This window comes from Bufo gargarizans, chromosome 7 (assembly GCF_014858855.1).
Source record: "Bufo gargarizans isolate SCDJY-AF-19 chromosome 7, ASM1485885v1, whole genome shotgun sequence".
Classification (NCBI taxonomy): domain Eukaryota; kingdom Metazoa; phylum Chordata; class Amphibia; order Anura; family Bufonidae; genus Bufo; species Bufo gargarizans.
Genome location: NC_058086.1, coordinates 106,907,281 through 106,925,246, shown reverse-complemented (window position 1 = coordinate 106,925,246; position 17,966 = coordinate 106,907,281). Strand labels below are relative to the sequence as shown.

Sequence of the window (17,966 nt, the reverse complement as noted above, 5' to 3'; positions counted from 1 at the left end):
ACAGCCCGGGGTAAACGTCAGCAGGTCATTCTGAAACTAGTATGTTTGGGGGACAGGCCCCACACCGCGCAGGAGTTGTGGCGGGGTATTGAATAACTGACTAGTGGTTGCTGCCGGTGAGCCTCAAGCCTGGCCTGGTGGTGTGCGATAATGGGCAAAATCTCATTGCAGCTCTGGGACTAGCCGGTTTGACGCACATCTCTTGCCTGCCGCATGTGCTGAATTTGGTGGTGCAGAAGTTCATTCACAACTACCTCGACATGTCAGAGCTGCTGCATAAAGTGCGGGCCGTCTGTGTGTGCTTCCGGCGTTCACATCCTGCCGCTGCTCGCCTGTCTGCGCTACAGCGTAACTTCGGCTTTCCCGCTCACCGCCTCATATGCGACGTGCCCACCAGGTGGAACTCCACCTTTCACATGCTGGACAGACTGTGCGAGCAGCAGCAGGCCATAGTGGAGTTTCAGCTGCAGCACGCATGGGTCAGTCGCACTGCGGAACAGCACCACTTCACCACCAATGACTGGGCCTCCATGCGAGACCTGTGTGCCCTGTTTCGAGTACTCCACCAACATGGCCAGTGGCGATGACTCCGTTATCAGCGTTACAATACCACTTCTATGTCTCCTTGAAAAAAAACTTAGTGCGAGGATGGAAGAGGAGGTGGCCCAGGAGGAGGAGGAGGAAGAGGGGTCATTTTTAGCACTTTCAGGCCAGTCTCTTAGAAGTGACTCAGAGGGAGGTTTTTAGCAACAGCAGAGGCCAGGTACAAATGTGGCCAGCCAGGGCCCACTACTGGAGGACGAGGACGAGGATGAGGAGGTGGATGAGAATGAAGCATGTTCACAGCGGGGTGGCACCCAACACAGCTCGGGCCCATCACTGGTGCGTGGCTGGGAGGAAACGGAGGACGATGACGATACGCCTCCCACAGAGGACAGCTTGTCCACATGAGCGACTACATGCTGCAGTGCCTGCGCAACGACAGCAGAGTTGCCCACATTTTAACGTGTATGGACTACTGGGTTGCCACCCTGCTGGATCCCCAGTACAAAGACAATGTGCCCACCTTACTTCCTGCACTGGAGCGTGATAGGATGATGCGCGAGTACAAGCGCATGTTGGTAGACACGCTACTGAGAGCATTCCCAAATGTCACAGGAAGCCCAAGGCGAAGACAGAAGAGGAGCAAGAGGTCGCCAACGCAGCTGTGTCACGGCCAGCTCCTCTGAGGGCAGGGTTAGCATTGCAGAGATGTGGAAAAGTTTTGTCACCACGCCACAGCTAACTGCACCACCACCTGATACGGAACGTGTTAGCAGGAGGCAACATTTCACTAACATGGTGGAACAGTACATGTGCACACCCCTCCACGTACTGACTGATGGTTCGGCCCCATTCAACTTCTGGGTCTCTAAATTGTCCACGTGGCCAGAGCTAGCCTTTTATGCCTTGGAGGTGCTGGGCTGCCCGGCGGCCAGCGTTTTGTCTGAACGTGTATTCAGCACGGCAGGGGGCGTCATTACAGACAAACGCAGCCGCCTGTCTACAGCCAATGTGGACAAGCTGACGTTCATAAAAATGAACCAGGCATGGATCCTACAGGACCTGTCCACCCCTTGTGCAGATTAGACATTTATAACTACCTCCCCTTAACCATATATTCTTGTACTCGAGGGCACTTCTTCATTCAATCCTCTTTTTTTAATTTTACCATTATATTGCTGTCACGACCATGGTTATGGCCGTGACTCCTGGAACCGCATGCAGTTGCCTGCGGTCTGGTTTTGTTGTTCAACCACAAGTGAGGGCCGCTAGTTTGTTGCCTCACGTGTGGTTGCCGCTGGCAACATGTTGTTGGCAGTATTGCAGCCTGAGCTGTTGCTAGGCAGCTTGCTGTCAAGGGAATGCGGTTGCACCTGGCAACCTGTCTTTGTAGGTGTGCCTTTTGTCTGTTTGGTGTGCACAGGATTTATGTATGTGTGCACTTTCCCTGTTTGTTGTGCACAAGGTTTATGTATGGGTGCACTTCCCCTTTAAGTGGCTTCCTTACCCTCTCTGGTGGTACAAGGGTTAACTCCCTTCCCAGTGTGTCTGTGTGGGTGTGGCTACTGGCTATTTAGCTTCTGCTGAGTTCAGAAGTCTGAGGGGTACTCCAGCCATGTTGTTAAGCTGGAGCCACCCTTGTGGTCATAAGTTTATGTATGATGTTAAGTTGATGTTGTTTTCCTTTCTATGTTTATTGCAGCTATGGATGTCCTGGTTAGCTGTGCGATTCCTGGTGTGTGCTGTGTCCTTAGTGTTTGTGTGGACAGGGTACTGGTGCATGGATTCAAGTCAGCAAGGCTGTGGCAGGTAGGTTTGGAACTAGTGTAGTTCACCTGCCATATCCATATGTCTGTATATGTTTCCCCTTCCTTGCAGCTTGGCCAGTGAGACTCCTGTTCGTACGTATCTGGGAGGAACAGGTTGTCTTACCCTGCTCCTAGTCCAGGGCTACCCTGAGGGCTAGTAGGGACTATAGGTTACGGAGTAAGAGCCTTCCTACCATCAGGGTTGGCTCATACAGCTAGGAGTCAGGGTCAGTAGTAGGGACGCAATAGGAGGTGACCTGCTCCCTGATTCCTGTCCTGGCCTAGCAGCGACCAACATCTTCTGTCATCACACGGCTGAGGGTTTTCCCAAACCTCAGTCATGACAATTGTGGGGCAACCCAAAGTTGAATGAACCTCTCCTCTGTCTGGGTTCCGGGGCCTAAAAATATCTGACAGTGGCCTGTTCCAGTGGTGGGTGACATGAAGCCTGATTCTCTGCTATGACATGAAGCCTGATTTTTCAGCTATGGGACCTCTCTCCTCTGGGTGCCGGGGCCCAAATATCTCACAGTGGCCTGTTCCAGTGGTTAATGACATGAAGCCTGATTCTCTGCTATGACATGAAGCCTGATTCTCTGCTATGACATGAAGCCTGATTCTCTGCTATGACATGAAGCCTGATTCTCTGCTATGACATGAAGCCTGATTCTCTGCTATGACATGAAGCCTGATTCTCTGCTATGGGACCTCACTCCTCTGTCTGGGTGCCGGGGCCTAAAAATATCTGACAGTGGCCTGTTTCAGTGGTGGGTGACATGAAGTCTGATTCTCTGCTATGACATGAAGGCTGATTCTCAGCTATGGGACCTCTCTCCTCTGGGTGCCGGGGCCTAAATATCTCACAGTGGCCTGTTCCAGTGGTTAATGACATGAAGCCTGATTCTCTGCTATGACATGAAACCTGATTCTCTGCTATGACATGAAACCTGATTCTGCAATGAGCAGGACACTGGGTCAGTTGGGTTGCTATGCAGTGGGTCAGTTTTATATGTATATAAGTTCGTGACGCCAGTTTCAGCTTGCGCAGGTACTATAGCAGGGCCCTTTAAGATGGAATAGCTCATATTCCAGGCGAGGAATGCCAGAGGGGGAATAATGTCTCTATGCAGTGTCAACTGTGTATCCTACCTGTCACAACCAGACAGCTGAGAAGCTCTGAAAGAAGCCATTCAGAACCTCCTCCTTGAGTTTTCTTTGTTGTGGTGTTCAGTTCCTCATCTCGTTAGCCTCTCTCAGCTGTCATGTAGTTGGACTGATTGCTTCCCTTTAAATTCCTCCCCATAATGCATTACTGGGCGGCTTATACTTCTTCCTGGAGTGTGTGTGCATGCTGATCCTATTTCCCAGTCTGCTACTAAGTTAAGTGCTGTACATTTATCTGTTATTTTCTGTTTGCTGGATCCCAGGTGACCCTGACTCCCTCCATGTCTGGTGTAGGGAGCCGGTGGTCGTGTCCCCTCACTATTGTAGGGTGTTCAGGTACGTGGATATGCAACCATCCACCTTTGGGATTTTTGCATAGGCTGAGCAGCCAGGGAAAGTGCCAGGTCTTGTGCAGGGGTCTCCCTTTTGGTTCCTTCGCTTTGGATCCAGTGAGTCATATATGCATGTTGCATTGTCTTGTTTCCTGTACACCGTCCGTGACACTACCTTGGTATGGCTGGACTCCTGTATTCCGGCTCACATGAAACAAAATGAGTGTTGCTAATAGGAGTTCTGATGGAATAATTCCGATCCAGACAGGAAATATCATCCAACTCGTCTTTACTTAATGCAGCTTTGAATCCATGCAAGTTACAATGCAGCTTTAGTCTTGGGTCCCAGCAGGTTTTGGCAATATGTGGCAGGAATTTATACTTATTCTGCATCTGGTACATACGCCTATAGATCTGACAGGTATCTGTCTTCTGCTCTGTCTGTATTCTGCTTGGTAGTGGGCCTGATTAGCTGAGGAGGTATTTGGCTTCTCCTGGACTTGGGAATTGTAGTCCCAGGACAGCTCGCAGGGTATGGTGTCTTCTTCCTGGAGATCTATTGTTCTGTGGATGCTGCTTCTGTCCAGCTGAGGTAGATGACTCAGGCTGGGAAGATGGATCTGGAACCTCAGCCGAGGTTGGATCCAGGGTTGGGATCCCTGAAACTGGGAGCTCCTACCAACACAGTCTTCCCCAGAAGGGGGGCTGGTTCACACTGACTAATCCTTTCCTTCCTCCCTATGAGGTAGGAAATTGGAAGATTCCATTCCTCCTCAGAAAGGGGGGAGCTAGCCTGGAATGGACTATTCCAGCCTAGATATATTAAACTGTCCTATAGACTATCTGCATATTGCCACCACCTACTGGTGTACATGAAGAATTTCAGCAATTTACAGGAAACAGTCATAGAAAATCCAGATAATATAAATGCAATGTCAGATTACACCAGATGATAACACATTTACACTTTAACATAATGTAGCTGGGTGACAGAGTTTTAGTGACATACTCTGGGATGTTACATACCCCGTTACTTTAAGATAAGCCATCCTCGGCGCAAGATAGACGGGTGAGGAATAAGCTCTAGGTACCCAATAAAAACAAAGTGCTGCATGAATTTACATAAAATGACAAACAAAGACAAGACATATAAAACAGTTTCCTCAAGGTTCCTGCCTGCTAGAATAAGGTGTCCAACACACAGTTTCCTTATCTTGGTATAACCAGGTAACCTAATACTGCACAAAGCATGCATCACTGACTGACCTTGTATATTTTCCACCAATATCAAAGAAAGCATTGGGGGGATCTTTACTCCGTAATCCCACCATTATGTAGATGCAAAGACCGCAAATAGAAGGGTGGCTTTATCCTGTATTCCCTTCCCTGCACCATAGCCGGAAGAAATTTGGCTAGTAGCACGATCACTATGATGTCTATGAGGAAGCTAAGTACGGCTCTAAGGTTTGAGGCGCCTTACCTTAGGCAAAAGGCTCAGAAGGGGAGATATGTACCGTCTCCATGTCTTCTGGCTAGTCACAGGAGGAGGGTCTTTAATCCCGTGGGCTCCTGGAAAAAAAAGACACCTCCGGATGGGAACAATCTGGAACATAAAACAAGCGGGAAGGAGCAGCCTAGGGCTTCTAACGATTCCCGAAGCAGCAGGGGTACCTGTGTAACTGGATCTGCCTGGACTCATTACTTGGTCCTACCCCGGTGTAGGCCATTAGTATTCAATGTCCCTATGATGACAGTCCGTACAAGGGGGGAGAGAACAAGAGCTATAAAAAAGGCATACTTTAAGTAAGTTGCTACAATTTTTGTTAAGTGCAATGGTAAGTGCAATCATGGTAGACAGTACATAAATTCACATCGCAGCACCTAGAAGGAGAATACACACAATGGCATAAATTATTAAATAGCATTTGTGTTCGGATCGGCTATCAGAAAGGTGTCCCTAACCTATCTAACCCTATCTTGCAACAAGCAGTAGAATTGTGCCGTAACTGCTGCTGTAGGGCAGCCTAAAGGGGGCCACCCCTATATGAAGTGACTGTAAGATGGCGTGGGTGGGTGGGTGAAATCAGCTGAATCGTCGTCAGCCTAGGCCTACAGGAGCCTATAAATAGCCTAGTACCCAACCAGCCTGGCCTCACAGGTGCAAGTAAGTAGCAGTGTAATCAGCCTCTCCTCTCACAAATACAGCAAAATACTTTTGCTTAACACTTGTGTTCGGATCGGCTATCAGAAAGGTGTCCCTAACCTATCTAACCCTATCTTGCAACAAGCAGTAGAATTGTGCCATAACTGCTGCGGTAGGGCAGCCTAAAGGGGCCAAAAAGCATAGACCTTATTTAGAGTAAACATATACATACCATTACGACACCCGCTTTGAACGCAGAAGACTCTACACGATGAAGGTGCGGAATATACCGTACATATCAGAGACTTCTATATACCTTACCTCTGTCACGTGCCGTTGTTTTTGGAGGTAGCTAAAGTTGATGTTTTGAAAGAGCGGTCGGTAGTCAGAAACGATTTACCCCTATGTTGACGAACATATTACGAGAAGGTCTGAACCCGGGAGCTGCAGACTGAAATAACAATGGTGAATGTGATGGAAGACTTAATGAAGTCCAACCATTCGCTAAGGGCCCTGCTCGGACACCAACTATTGCTGGTAGCAAATACTACACCTATACTTCCCCAGGCCACTGCTTAAAATTATTTCTTATTATTAATAAAGGACCCAAAAATTAGAAGATGGCATATGCCGCTTAACTCTGATAATGGATCGGGACGTAATCGCCTGTAGTCGTGACAGGATTTCGTAATCGCCTGAAGACGTGACAGGACTTAACCTGTAGACGTGACAGGATTTCGTAATCGCCTATAGTCGTGACAGGACTTATTAACCTGTAGTCGTGACAGGACTTCGTAATCACCTGTAGTCGTGACAGGATTTATTAACCGCCAGGCGCGAGAGACCCTAATGGCAGGGCCAGGCGCCAGCGAGGGAAGAAACGTAAACCTGAAGGAAAGCAGCTATGTTCATTAGGAGAACGGTATCAGAGCGGTGAACTGACTGCCCCAGAGAAAATACTGAGTAACCATGATGTAGCAATGAAAAGGAAAATGCAGCCTTAAGTGGAAGCCGAAGTGATGTATGAACAGCTGGGTGAACGCAGCTGTGGATGTGAGTAGTGCCTAATCCATGGTATGGGCCCAGCTGTGAGCATGAAGAGCACGGTATAACGCAGCTGTGAATGCAATCTGAGATAACAGGGTATCAATGTGATGCAACAGCAACGCATGAACACAGCTCTAGTGGTGAACAGAGTATAAATTGTAAATGCAGACACATGGACATAGCTTTGAAGGTAACGCCTCCACATAATGCTGCAGGCTTTTTTTTTTTTTTTTTTCTTTTCTCTGGGATGGTCACCACAGCACCACCCAAGAAACATAAACGTGCATGAACATGAACCTTGAAGCAACGACAATAAAGCAACATATAATGCACCTATACCCCAGCACAGAACCGCTGACACATGCGTGCCCATAACATACAGTTTATAGATAAACCACTCTTACCTACAGGAGCATCAGAACTCAAATGCGGGCGCCTCGATTGATCTGCATGGATCCCCACATGCAGACCCCTGGTATACATACCCCAACTCCTTGCATGTTTGGCGTTGGCTACGGATGTGCCCCTGCATGTTAAAAACACGTTTTTTTTCTTCCTAATAGAGGAAACCTGCGACCATACCTACACCAGGCGCCTGCTAGGCCAACAACTATATGCAATGACCCCCAATGAGCCCCTAGACAGCCGAGCATTCACTAGACCGTTAGCACCCCACTCTTCTTTGAACCAGAATACTGCAATATCGCATGCCGCCCTGTAGGCACCATGCCATCAAATGCAATACCACAGCATTTTTTTTTTTTTACCATTGATATGAAAACACAGCGTGCATGACTTGAACCAACTAACAACCATCATTCAACCGTTTAGCGCCCCACTCTGCTACATCTCAGAGCGCTACATGTCGCGGACCGCAGCGTTGGTCCCGTACAAACCACTCCGATCCTACCGTGAATACCAGCGCCCTCCTAAGACATTCTGCCATCGCCCAGCCGTAAGGAGCCTCCACACCATGCTGCTGTATCCTAGAGCTGACTCGCAGGTAGTGAAATCAGCTGAATCATCGTCAGCCTAGGCCTACAGGAGCCTATAAATAGCCTAGTACCCAACCAGCCTGGCCTCACAGGTGCAAGTAAGTAGCAGTGTAATCAGCCTCTCCTCTCACAAATACAGCAAAATACTTTTGCTTAACACGAAAATCACAAAGAGCTCAGGTACCTCGTTTGAATTCTTTCTTTGGGTGAAAACTTTTACGTTGCAATAAACAAGTTATAAAATAGTACAAATATATTAGTGCAAATGTCAATGTCAGATGAGGCTCAACAATAACTTGAGTCCTTTTTCCTCTATTTTTCCCGCTCCTGAAGGGGCGTATTCAACATCTTCGCACCTTTCTGTAGGGGGTGTCACTAGATTTTTACGCTTTTGGGGGGTGTAGACAGTATTTTCGCGCTCTTGAGAGGGCATTCCTTTGTTCCTTTGTTCTTTGGCATGAAGATGCAGTGCCATTTTAAAACGAATAAGGCGAATTTCCACAATGTCGAATTAACTCTTCAAGTGCTGCAGTGCACACTCAGCGCTTTCTTGGCACAGCAATACAAGTAAGAAAGTCACTATTTTAGCGATCTTTGCACAATCTTCAACCCTTGCTGTTATACTGTGAAACATGCGATTTTAAGTCCGTTTTTGCGCACAATTAGATGCGGTTCTGTTTCTAGGGATGGACACACAATACAATTCGATCCTGTTCGTGATGCCACTTGATGCAATGAGCAGGACACTGGGTCAGTTGGGTTGCTATGCAGTGGGTCAGTTTTATATGTATATAAGTTTGTGATGCCAGTTGCAGCTTGCGCAAGTACTATAGCAGGGCTCTTTAAGATGGAATAGCAATAGCTCATATACCAGGTGAGGAATGCCAGAGGGGGAATAATGTCTCTATGCAGTGTCAATGGTGTATCCTACCTTGGTATGGCTGGACTCCTGTATCCTGGCTCACATGAAGCAAAATGAGTGTTGTTAATAGGAGTTCTGATGGAATAATTCAGATCCAGACAGGAAATATCGTCCAACTCGTCTTTACTTAATGCAGCTTTGAATCCATACAAGTTACAATGCAGCTTTAGTCTTGGGTCCCAGCAGGTTTTGGCAATATGTGGCAGGAATTTATACTTATTCTGCATCTGGTACATACGCCTATAGATCTGACAGGTATCTGTCTTCTGCTCTGTCTGTATTCTGCTTGGTAGTGGGCCTGACTAGCTGAGGAGGTATTTGGCTTCTTCTGGACTTGGGAATTGTAGTCACAGGACAGCTTGCAGGGTATGGTGTCTTCTTCCTGGAGATCTATTGTTCTGTGGATGCTGCTTCTCTGGTCGTCCAGCTGAGGTAGATGACTCAGGCTGGGAAGATGGATCTGGAACCTCAGCCGAGGTTGGATCCAGGGTTAGGATCCCTGAAACTGGGAGCTCCTACCAACACAGTCTTCCCCAAAAGGGGGGCTGGTTCACACTGACTAAACCTTTCCTTCCTCCCTATGAGGTAGGAAATGGGAAGATTCCATTCCTCCTCAGAAAGAGGGAGCTAGCCTGGAATGGACTATTTCAGCCTAGATATACTAAACTGTCCTATAGACTTTCTGCATATTGCCGCCACCTACTGGTGTACATGAAGAATTACAGCAATTTACAGGAAACAGTCATAGAAAATCCAGATAATATAAATGCAATGTCAGATTACACCAGATGATAACACATTTACACTTTAACATAATGTATCTGGGTGACATACTCTGGGATGTTACAATTTTCTGCTATGACATGAAGCCTGATTCTCTGCTATGGGACCTCTCTCCTCTGTCTGGGTGCCGGCGCCTAAAAATATCTGACAGTGGCCTGTTCCAGTGGTGGGTGACATGAAGCCTGATTTCTCTGGTATCACATGAAGCCTGATTCTCAGCTATGGGACCTCTCTCCTCTGTCTGGGTGCCGGGGCCTAAATATCTCACAGTGGCCTGTTACAGTGGTGGGTGACATGAAGCCTGATTCTCTGCTATGGGACCTCTCTCCAATTGATATTGGTTAATTTATATTTATTTATTTCTTTATTTTTTAATTAATTTCCCTATCCACATTTGTTTGCAGGGGATTTACCTACATGTTGCTGCCTGTTGCAGCCCTCTAGCATTTTCCTGAGCTATTTACAGCCTTTTTAGTGCTGAAAAGTTTGGGTCCCCATTGACTTCAATGGGGTTCGGGTTTGGGGCGAAGTTCGGGTCGAGTTCGGATCCCGACCCAAACATTTTTGGAAAGTTCGGCCGAACTTCTCGAACATCCAGGTGTTCGCTCAACTGTACTTAGGAGCCTACCTATCAGGAAACAACTAGCGGTGCATGGCTTCATAGAGGACAGTGGTAGGCAGTCAGCACACAGTAGAGGGAGTAAACAGATATACTCAACCGTGTGGAAATGTTTCATCAAGTCGCTGGAGGACTTCAGCATGGCTGTATGTAGGATCAGTGGGCAGAAGGTGAAGCACGGTCAGGGTGCCCGTGTGGGCGCCATGACCCTGCGTCAACACATGGAGTCATCACCATAAAGTGGACTGGGAAAACCGTGGTGCTAATGTAGTGGTACAGCCTGATGCAGCAAACTCTGCATCTCCCAGAGGCCCACTCCTTCTCCAGCAGTCAAGGTTCCACCACAAGGTTCCACAGCAGAAGGGAACTGTGCTCCTTCCCATCATCTACTGGTCCTGATGCTCCTCCTCCTTGTCGTGCATCTCACTAGCAATCGATCACCGAGACGATTGCAAACAATATGCGTACATTCATCCAACAGTGCAGAAGCTGAACATGCTTCTGGCCAAGTTGCTGGTACTACAGTCTCTCCCCTTCTATGTGGTTAACTCTGCCCATTTCAAAGAACTGATGGCTTGTGCAGATCCAAGGTGGAGAGTCCCAAGTCATTACTTCTCTAATAAAGCTGTACCAGCCTTGGACACGTTTTTTGAGCAGAAGGTGGAACAATCCTTAAGCCTGTCGGTGTCTAGTACAGTTCATAGCAGCGCTGACATGTGGAGCTATAACTATGGTCAAGGACAAAATATATATTTTACGAACAATTGCGTAAATGTGGTACTTGCCCAGGAGAAACAGCAACTTGGCCAGGTGATAGAAATTGCGCTTCCAAGTTTCCATGCTGTGATTCCAGCAGCAATGTTCTCCTCTGCCTCCCCATCTTCCATCCTCCAGCGCCAATATCCTCCACAGCTTCCACTGCAGGCACAGTTTGAAGTCGTCCTCCAGCATACTACCTTTGAGTAATCAACCTCAAATGCTGACTGTCTCCTCGCCAACTGAAGATCAGAACCATGGTCACCGATAACGGGAAGAACATTGTGTTGGTGCTGCGTTGAGGAGGGCTGACCCATGCTCCCTGCATGGCACATGTCTTTTATCTGGTTGTAAACTGGTTCCTGAAGTCTTCCACCCAATTGTAAGACATCTTGAAAATGGCCAGGAAACTGTGCATGCACTTCATCCACTCTTACCCTGAAAAAACATGCCCTTTTTGAGCTGCAATGGCAGAATAGTGGTCCCCGACATCACCTCATATATGACATTTCTATATGTTGGAACTCCACACTCAACTTGTTGGACTGACTATAAGAGCAGAGGAAGGCCACAAACAATTTCTTGATGATGCAGTCGTACAGGAGTGCTCCCCGGTTTAACTTTGACCTTAGCCAGTGGTAGCTCATGCATGACACCTGCCATTTGTTCAGGCCCTTTGAAGAGACCACTTTATTTTTCAATCGCCAGGACTGCGGGATGAATGATTTCATTCCACTACTTCACATCCTGGAGCAGATGTTGATAAATCTGATTGGCCAGGGGACAGGAGACGTTGCGCCTACATCTCATGGCCACCCGAGTCCTGTGGGGGCTGAATTGGCAGCGGAGGAGGACATTAACACCCAGGAAATGTATAAAGAAATGGTTGGTTTATCTTCTCAAGCTACAGGAGAGGAGCAGGAGGAGCTGGAGGGCGATTAGCAAGACTAGGCAAATGACCCTGACAGACCTTGGTAGTATGCAGTGTAGATGGAGGCAGATAGTCCCTCTGAGTTCCTTGCGCAAATGGCTAGATGTAGGGTAAGTTGCTTGGTTAGTGACAGCTGCATTATCACCATTGGGAAAAACTACTGGCTCTCCATTATGTTAGACCCTCACTGCCAGGCAAAAATGGGGGACTTTTTTACATCCTTTGTAGTCAGTTGGCCGCTGCCAATGTGCGCAAAAGCCCATCCTTATGATGGTCTGACCGATGGTGGGACCCTTTGCACTCCTGCTCCACTGCCATGACTGCTGGAGGAGGGTGGAGGGGCAAGAGCAGCACCAGCTCTGTCAGCAGTAACTTCAGTCTTCAGTCTCTGATGAGCATGTTTCTTCACCTGCCTACTGAAGAAACCAGCCAGCAGCAGGAGGACAAGCAGGAAACCCTGAACGAGCAGGTGGTGGCATACTTTGGAGTGCACCCTGATGAATCAGGCATGGATCAGCCAGGATTTCCACACCGGTGCCTAATGCTGCCACCCTCACCACTCTGTGACTGAGTCACAGTGTTGACTCCTCATGCTGTTGCCACCTTCCACACTATGTGACTGGGTCAGTGTGTTGATTCCTCTTGCTGTTGCCACATACACCACTATGTGTCTGGGCCACTGTTTTGACTCCTCATGCTGTTGCCACACACCCCACTATGTGACTGGGCCACTATGTTGACTTCTCATGCTGTTGCCACCCTTACCTCTCTTTGACTGGGACAGTTGGTTGAGTCTTTATTCTATTGCCACCCTCACCACTCTGTGACTGAGCCACTGTGTTGACTTTTTTTATGCTGTTTTCATCCCCACCAGTCTGTTTGGGGGACACGAGTGTTACTGTTTGGCTTCATTGACGTCACACGGTCTATTTTACGATTCTCCTGTAACGTCAGAAGAACTAAAAAATGAAAAACACAACAGGTCCTGTCTCTATTTATGACCTGTGTTTCAGAGTCAATTTTAGCTTGGCTACATCTGTAAAATGTAATGGAAATATTTGCATCTCCTTTCGTGTTTTGAAGATACTCCGGCTTTTGGCTTACAAATTCTGATCAAATACTGATGCAAAATACTGGCCAAATACTGACCGTGTGAAAGAGGACGTATGCTAAATTAGGCAATTTACACCTGAAATCAGTTTTTTAAACAAGGAAATGGCCTATATCAAACGGGCAGTATTTGGTCAGTATTTTGCATCAGTATTTGATGCCAAAAACAGGAGAGGATCCAAAATAGAGATAAAATGTAATGGAAATATTTGCATCTCTTCTGTGTTTTGGACCCACTCCTAATTTTGGCTTACAAATACTGATCAAATCCTTTTTCTTTTTTTCTTGTTCTTCTGACGAAGCAGAAAAATGGAAAAATAAACCTTGATGTCAACACGGACAAACAGGGAAAATAGTGGCTCCATAACAGAGTGGGGATGGGGGCTAAAAACAGTGACAGTAACTTGGACAATAGTGGCTGTAGAATCTATGTCTCTGCTACATCACAGACCCTGGAATCCCTTTACAGGATCAGAAGCCAGACTTCAAAGCAAATGGTTTGTTTCATTAAAAGAACAAAGTAAAGGGTTAACAAAGTAAATTAACAACATGAAGGGTATAACTTCCCCTGAATATCTTATATTTGTGTGAATACAGGCACTAGTCAATATAAAACCTACAATAATACATATATCTAATATATAAAGCTGAGTGTATGTGTGTGTCTGCTAAAGGAATCCGCAACGTTTACATTTACAATCACAAAATTTGGCACACAGGTACATCAGGTGTCCGTGAAGGTTTTAGACCAGGTCTCAGCTCTCTAGCACATACCGTTCCTAAGATATTCCTAAAAAATTCAAATATGGCACATGACATGACTTACATTAGTCAATAGGATAGAAGCCTGCAGGTCTTTCTCTTCATATCCCAACTGACATACACGGTCACATGTCCCTTATCAGCCAATAGAAGCTTGCAGGTCCTTAGTTTCCACATACACACAGTTTTACACCAAGTTTACATAACAACCCAGGCATTTTTATTCACTGCTGTAGGTCAGCTTTAAAGGGGCAGGGTGCTGTGGATAACACTGTTAAGGGAGCGGAGTGCTGTGGAGGTCACAGTTAAGGAGGCAGGTAGGGTGGCCATTCATGCCACCCTCAAAGGACGGACTTTAAAACCACGCCCCCAGGTCCTGCTAAGCCATGACCCCCAACCCGATTAGGTCACAACCCCTCCCCCTCCGCAGCCGACGGGGATTGAAAAAATGAAGGTAAAAATCAACTTTTTTCAGCTGCAGGGGAGGGAGGGTGACTTTCTCCCTTCAGCTCACGCTCAGACAGCACAGTGCTGCTGTCTGAGAGTGAGCTGTTCAAAGGGACATCCATGTGTCCGTACAGGCCCTGCGACAGGGAGTCTAAAACCGGACCTCTGGCCACCTCAGGGGCAGGCTGCTGTGGAGGTCAGTGTTATGGGGCAGATTGCTGTAGAGGCCACTGTTAAGGGGATGGGGTGTTGTGAAAATCACTGTTGGGAGATAGGGTACTGTGGAGGTCACTAATAAAGGGGTGGCCACTGTGGAGGTCACTGTTAAAGGGCCGGGCTGCTGTGGAGGTCACTGTTAAGGGGGTGGGATGATTTGAAGGTCACTATTAAAGGGGTGGGCACTGTGTAGGTCTCTATTACGGGGGCAGGAAACAGTGGAGGTCACAATTAAGGGGAAAATACGCTTTGTAGGTCAGTTTTAAGGGGCCGGGTGCTGTAGAGGTCACTGTTAGGGGGCGGGGTGTTGTGAATGTCACATTTTGATGGAGCGGAGATCTGTGGAGGTCACTGTTAAGGGGGCAGGTTATTGTGGAATTTATTGTTAACGAGACGTTGTACTGTGGAGGTCACTAATAAAAGGGCGGCTGCTGTGGAGGTCACTGTTAAAGGGGAAGGCACTGTGGATGTTACAGTTAAGGGGGAAGGCTGCTGTGGAGATCACTGTTAAATGGGCGGGGTACTGTAGATTTCACTATTATAGTGTATAGCATAGGATACTGTCTATCTTTTAACGACACACAAACATTAAATGAAATAGATTAAATATACCCGTGTGAAGCCGGGTCCTTCTGCTAGTTAACATATATATCTATTCTAATCTCATATCTCTCTTATCTAATCTAATGTGATCTATATGCAGCATTGGCCTTTGTGTATATACAAGCTATAACCACATCCACACTCAGACATCCCACAGGTCTACCCCTTACTCCGGTATACTCTGGCCTTTTTTACGATGGTCTCTCCAATTGGCTTCTGGTAATACGATATCAGTCACTTACAGATTCATATCGCAATTGCAGTAAGCCGGATTGGACTAATGCACACTGGCGCAATAATAAGCACTGACTGGGTCAGGTGTAGGTATAGTTAATAGTTTTTGTTTGTGACGCCAATTGCAGGGTGCGTAGGCTATAGTCTCAGGGCCCTTTAAGGTGTTGCAACTCACGTACCAGATGAGGAATGCCGGAGTGGGGTAATGTCTCTGTGTGCTAATGGCAATAGTGTCAACAGTGTCTCCTACCTTGGTACGGCTGGACTCCTGGATCCTGGCTCACTTGCAATAAATTGAGTGTTGCTAGTAGGAGTAATTGAGGAATGAATGAGATAATGAGATCCAGACTTGAAGTATAATTCAACTTGTCTTTACTGAAGGCAGCATAAATCCATACGAGATACAGCAATAGTCTTGGGTCCCAGCAGGTATTGGCAATATGTGACAGGGATCAATATCTCTTCTGCTTCTATAATATGCCTGGAGAATATGGCAGGAATCTATATCGTCTGCTCTGTCTATCTTCTGCTTGGTGTGGGCCTGACTAGCTGAGGAGGAATTTGACTTCTCCTGGTCTCTGGATAAGTACTCACAGTTATGCTCACAGGGAATGGCTCTTCCTGGAGGACTGGGGGTGGCTGCTTGCTTGTCAACCAGCTGAGGCTGATGGCTCAGGCTGGGAATGTTGATCTTTGGCCTCAACCGAGACAAGATCCTGGTTTGGGATCCCTAGAACTGGGAGCTCCTACTAACACAACCTTCCCCTAGCTGGGTCGGCTGGTACACTAACTAGAACTTCCTCTCCTCCCCAAGAGACAGGACAGGGGTCCGGCCCACCTGCTCACAGAGGGGGAGCTAATCTGAAATGTACTATTTCAGTTTAGAAATACTAAACTGACACTAGGTTCCTGGTCACACATTGCTGCCATCTGCTGGTGTACATAGAAAACTAAGGCAAATATATAAAACAGGCCTAGAAAATGCACATAATGAAGGATGCAAGGTTAGATTACACAGGATGACAATATAGATACACTTAACATGCTGTAGCGGGGTAAAATAGTTTGGTAACATAACTCTGGGATGCTACACAATGACCTTCACTTTCTACCTTTTTTACCAAGGATATTTCCAGGACATACACCTGTGAGAGTGTAAAAAATCCTTGGTAAATCCTTGGTAAAAAAGCACCATATCTTACAGTTGGTTAACAGCAAATCAGGGACTGGTCCTTGTAGCTTTTCCCATACCCAGAACAAAAAGGACACAGGATATTGGCTTGCTTTATTACAGATCATTGACCCCAAATGGCAGGTCTCCTTTGCCATTGTAGCAGGAAGCCCCTTTTATTGATGTTTTGACACCTGTCCCATCTGCTGAACTGCAGAAAATCAAGCACCACACTGAAATATTGTCTATGCCAGCTTCCAACAGTGGCCCCATAACAGAGTGGGGATGGGCCCAACAGCAGTGGGAGTAACACAGACAATAGTAACCCTATGACAGATTTGGAGGGGGGGGGGGGCAGCAGCAGTGGCAGCTGTACAGCATAATATGGTGGTAGATCCCAGTACTAGCAGAATCCATAAACAGCACTGTGATAGCAATGCCCATTGGCATGTATATCCTTTTAAATCTTTAAAGGGATTCTGTCACCTCCCCTAAGGCAAAAAACGATTTAAAACCAGCCATGCAGCACAGCTTACCTGGATTAGGCTGTGCTGTTCAATCTTGAAATCCGTCCAGCAGTTAGTTCAAAAAACGAGTTTGATCAATGAGGAAATGCGTCCTGAAGGTGCCCAGAGGGGCGTTTTTTTCTTCTGAGAGAGCCCAGTCCCGCCCCTTTTTCAGTGCCCAGCGCCCTTCCTTTTACTTCCTAACTGCCGCCTCCAGCCTGCCACAGCCTCCCCTTCCTCTCCTCCCCCTCCCTCTTGCCGAACGAAGTCTCGCACAGGCGCAGTACCCACTGAGGGCTGCGCCTGTGCGATCATCAGGAGACTGAGGGCGGCAGCTTCATCTTCGTCACTGGGCATGCGCCGAGCCCAGTGACGTCCGATGCTCGCTCTTCCCTCAGTCAGCAGGGAAGAGCGAGCATCGGACGTCACTGGGCTCGGCGCATGCCCAGTGACGAAGATGAAGCTGCCGCCCTCAGTCTCCTGATGATCGCACAGGCGCAGCCCTCAGTGGGTACTGCGCCTGTGCGAGACTTCGTTCGGCGTGAGGGAGGGGGAGGAGAGGCAGGAGAGGCTGTGGCAGGCTGGGGGCGGCAGTTAGAAAATACAAGGAAGGCGGGCTGGGCACTGAAAGAGGGGCGGGACTGGGCTCTCTCAGAAGAAAAAAACGCCCCTCTGGGCACCTTCAGGACGCATTTCCTCATTGATCAAACTCGTTTTTTGAACTAACTGCTGGACGGATTTCAAGATTGAACAGCACAGCCTAATCCAGGTAAGCTGTGCTGCATGGCTGGTTTTAAATCGTTTTTTGCCTTAGGGGAGGTGACAGAATCCCTTTAAAGTTTAACATGTACAGTAGGCCAAGAAGCTCCATTGT

At 47.4% G+C, this 17,966-nt stretch overlaps 1 protein-coding gene across 1 annotated transcript in view; it reads left to right on the top strand.

Moving 5' to 3' along the window:
• The first annotated feature begins 2,247 nt into the window (after positions 1-2,247).
• The window catches only part of LOC122944185 (L-selectin-like), a 760,442-nt gene continuing 744,723 nt past the window's right edge, over positions 2,248-17,966 (top strand). Inside the window, exon 1 of the mRNA XM_044302412.1 lies at positions 2,248-2,352. Coding sequence (XP_044158347.1) covers positions 2,248-2,352 — 105 coding nt within the window. The remainder of the gene's footprint in view (positions 2,353-17,966) is intronic.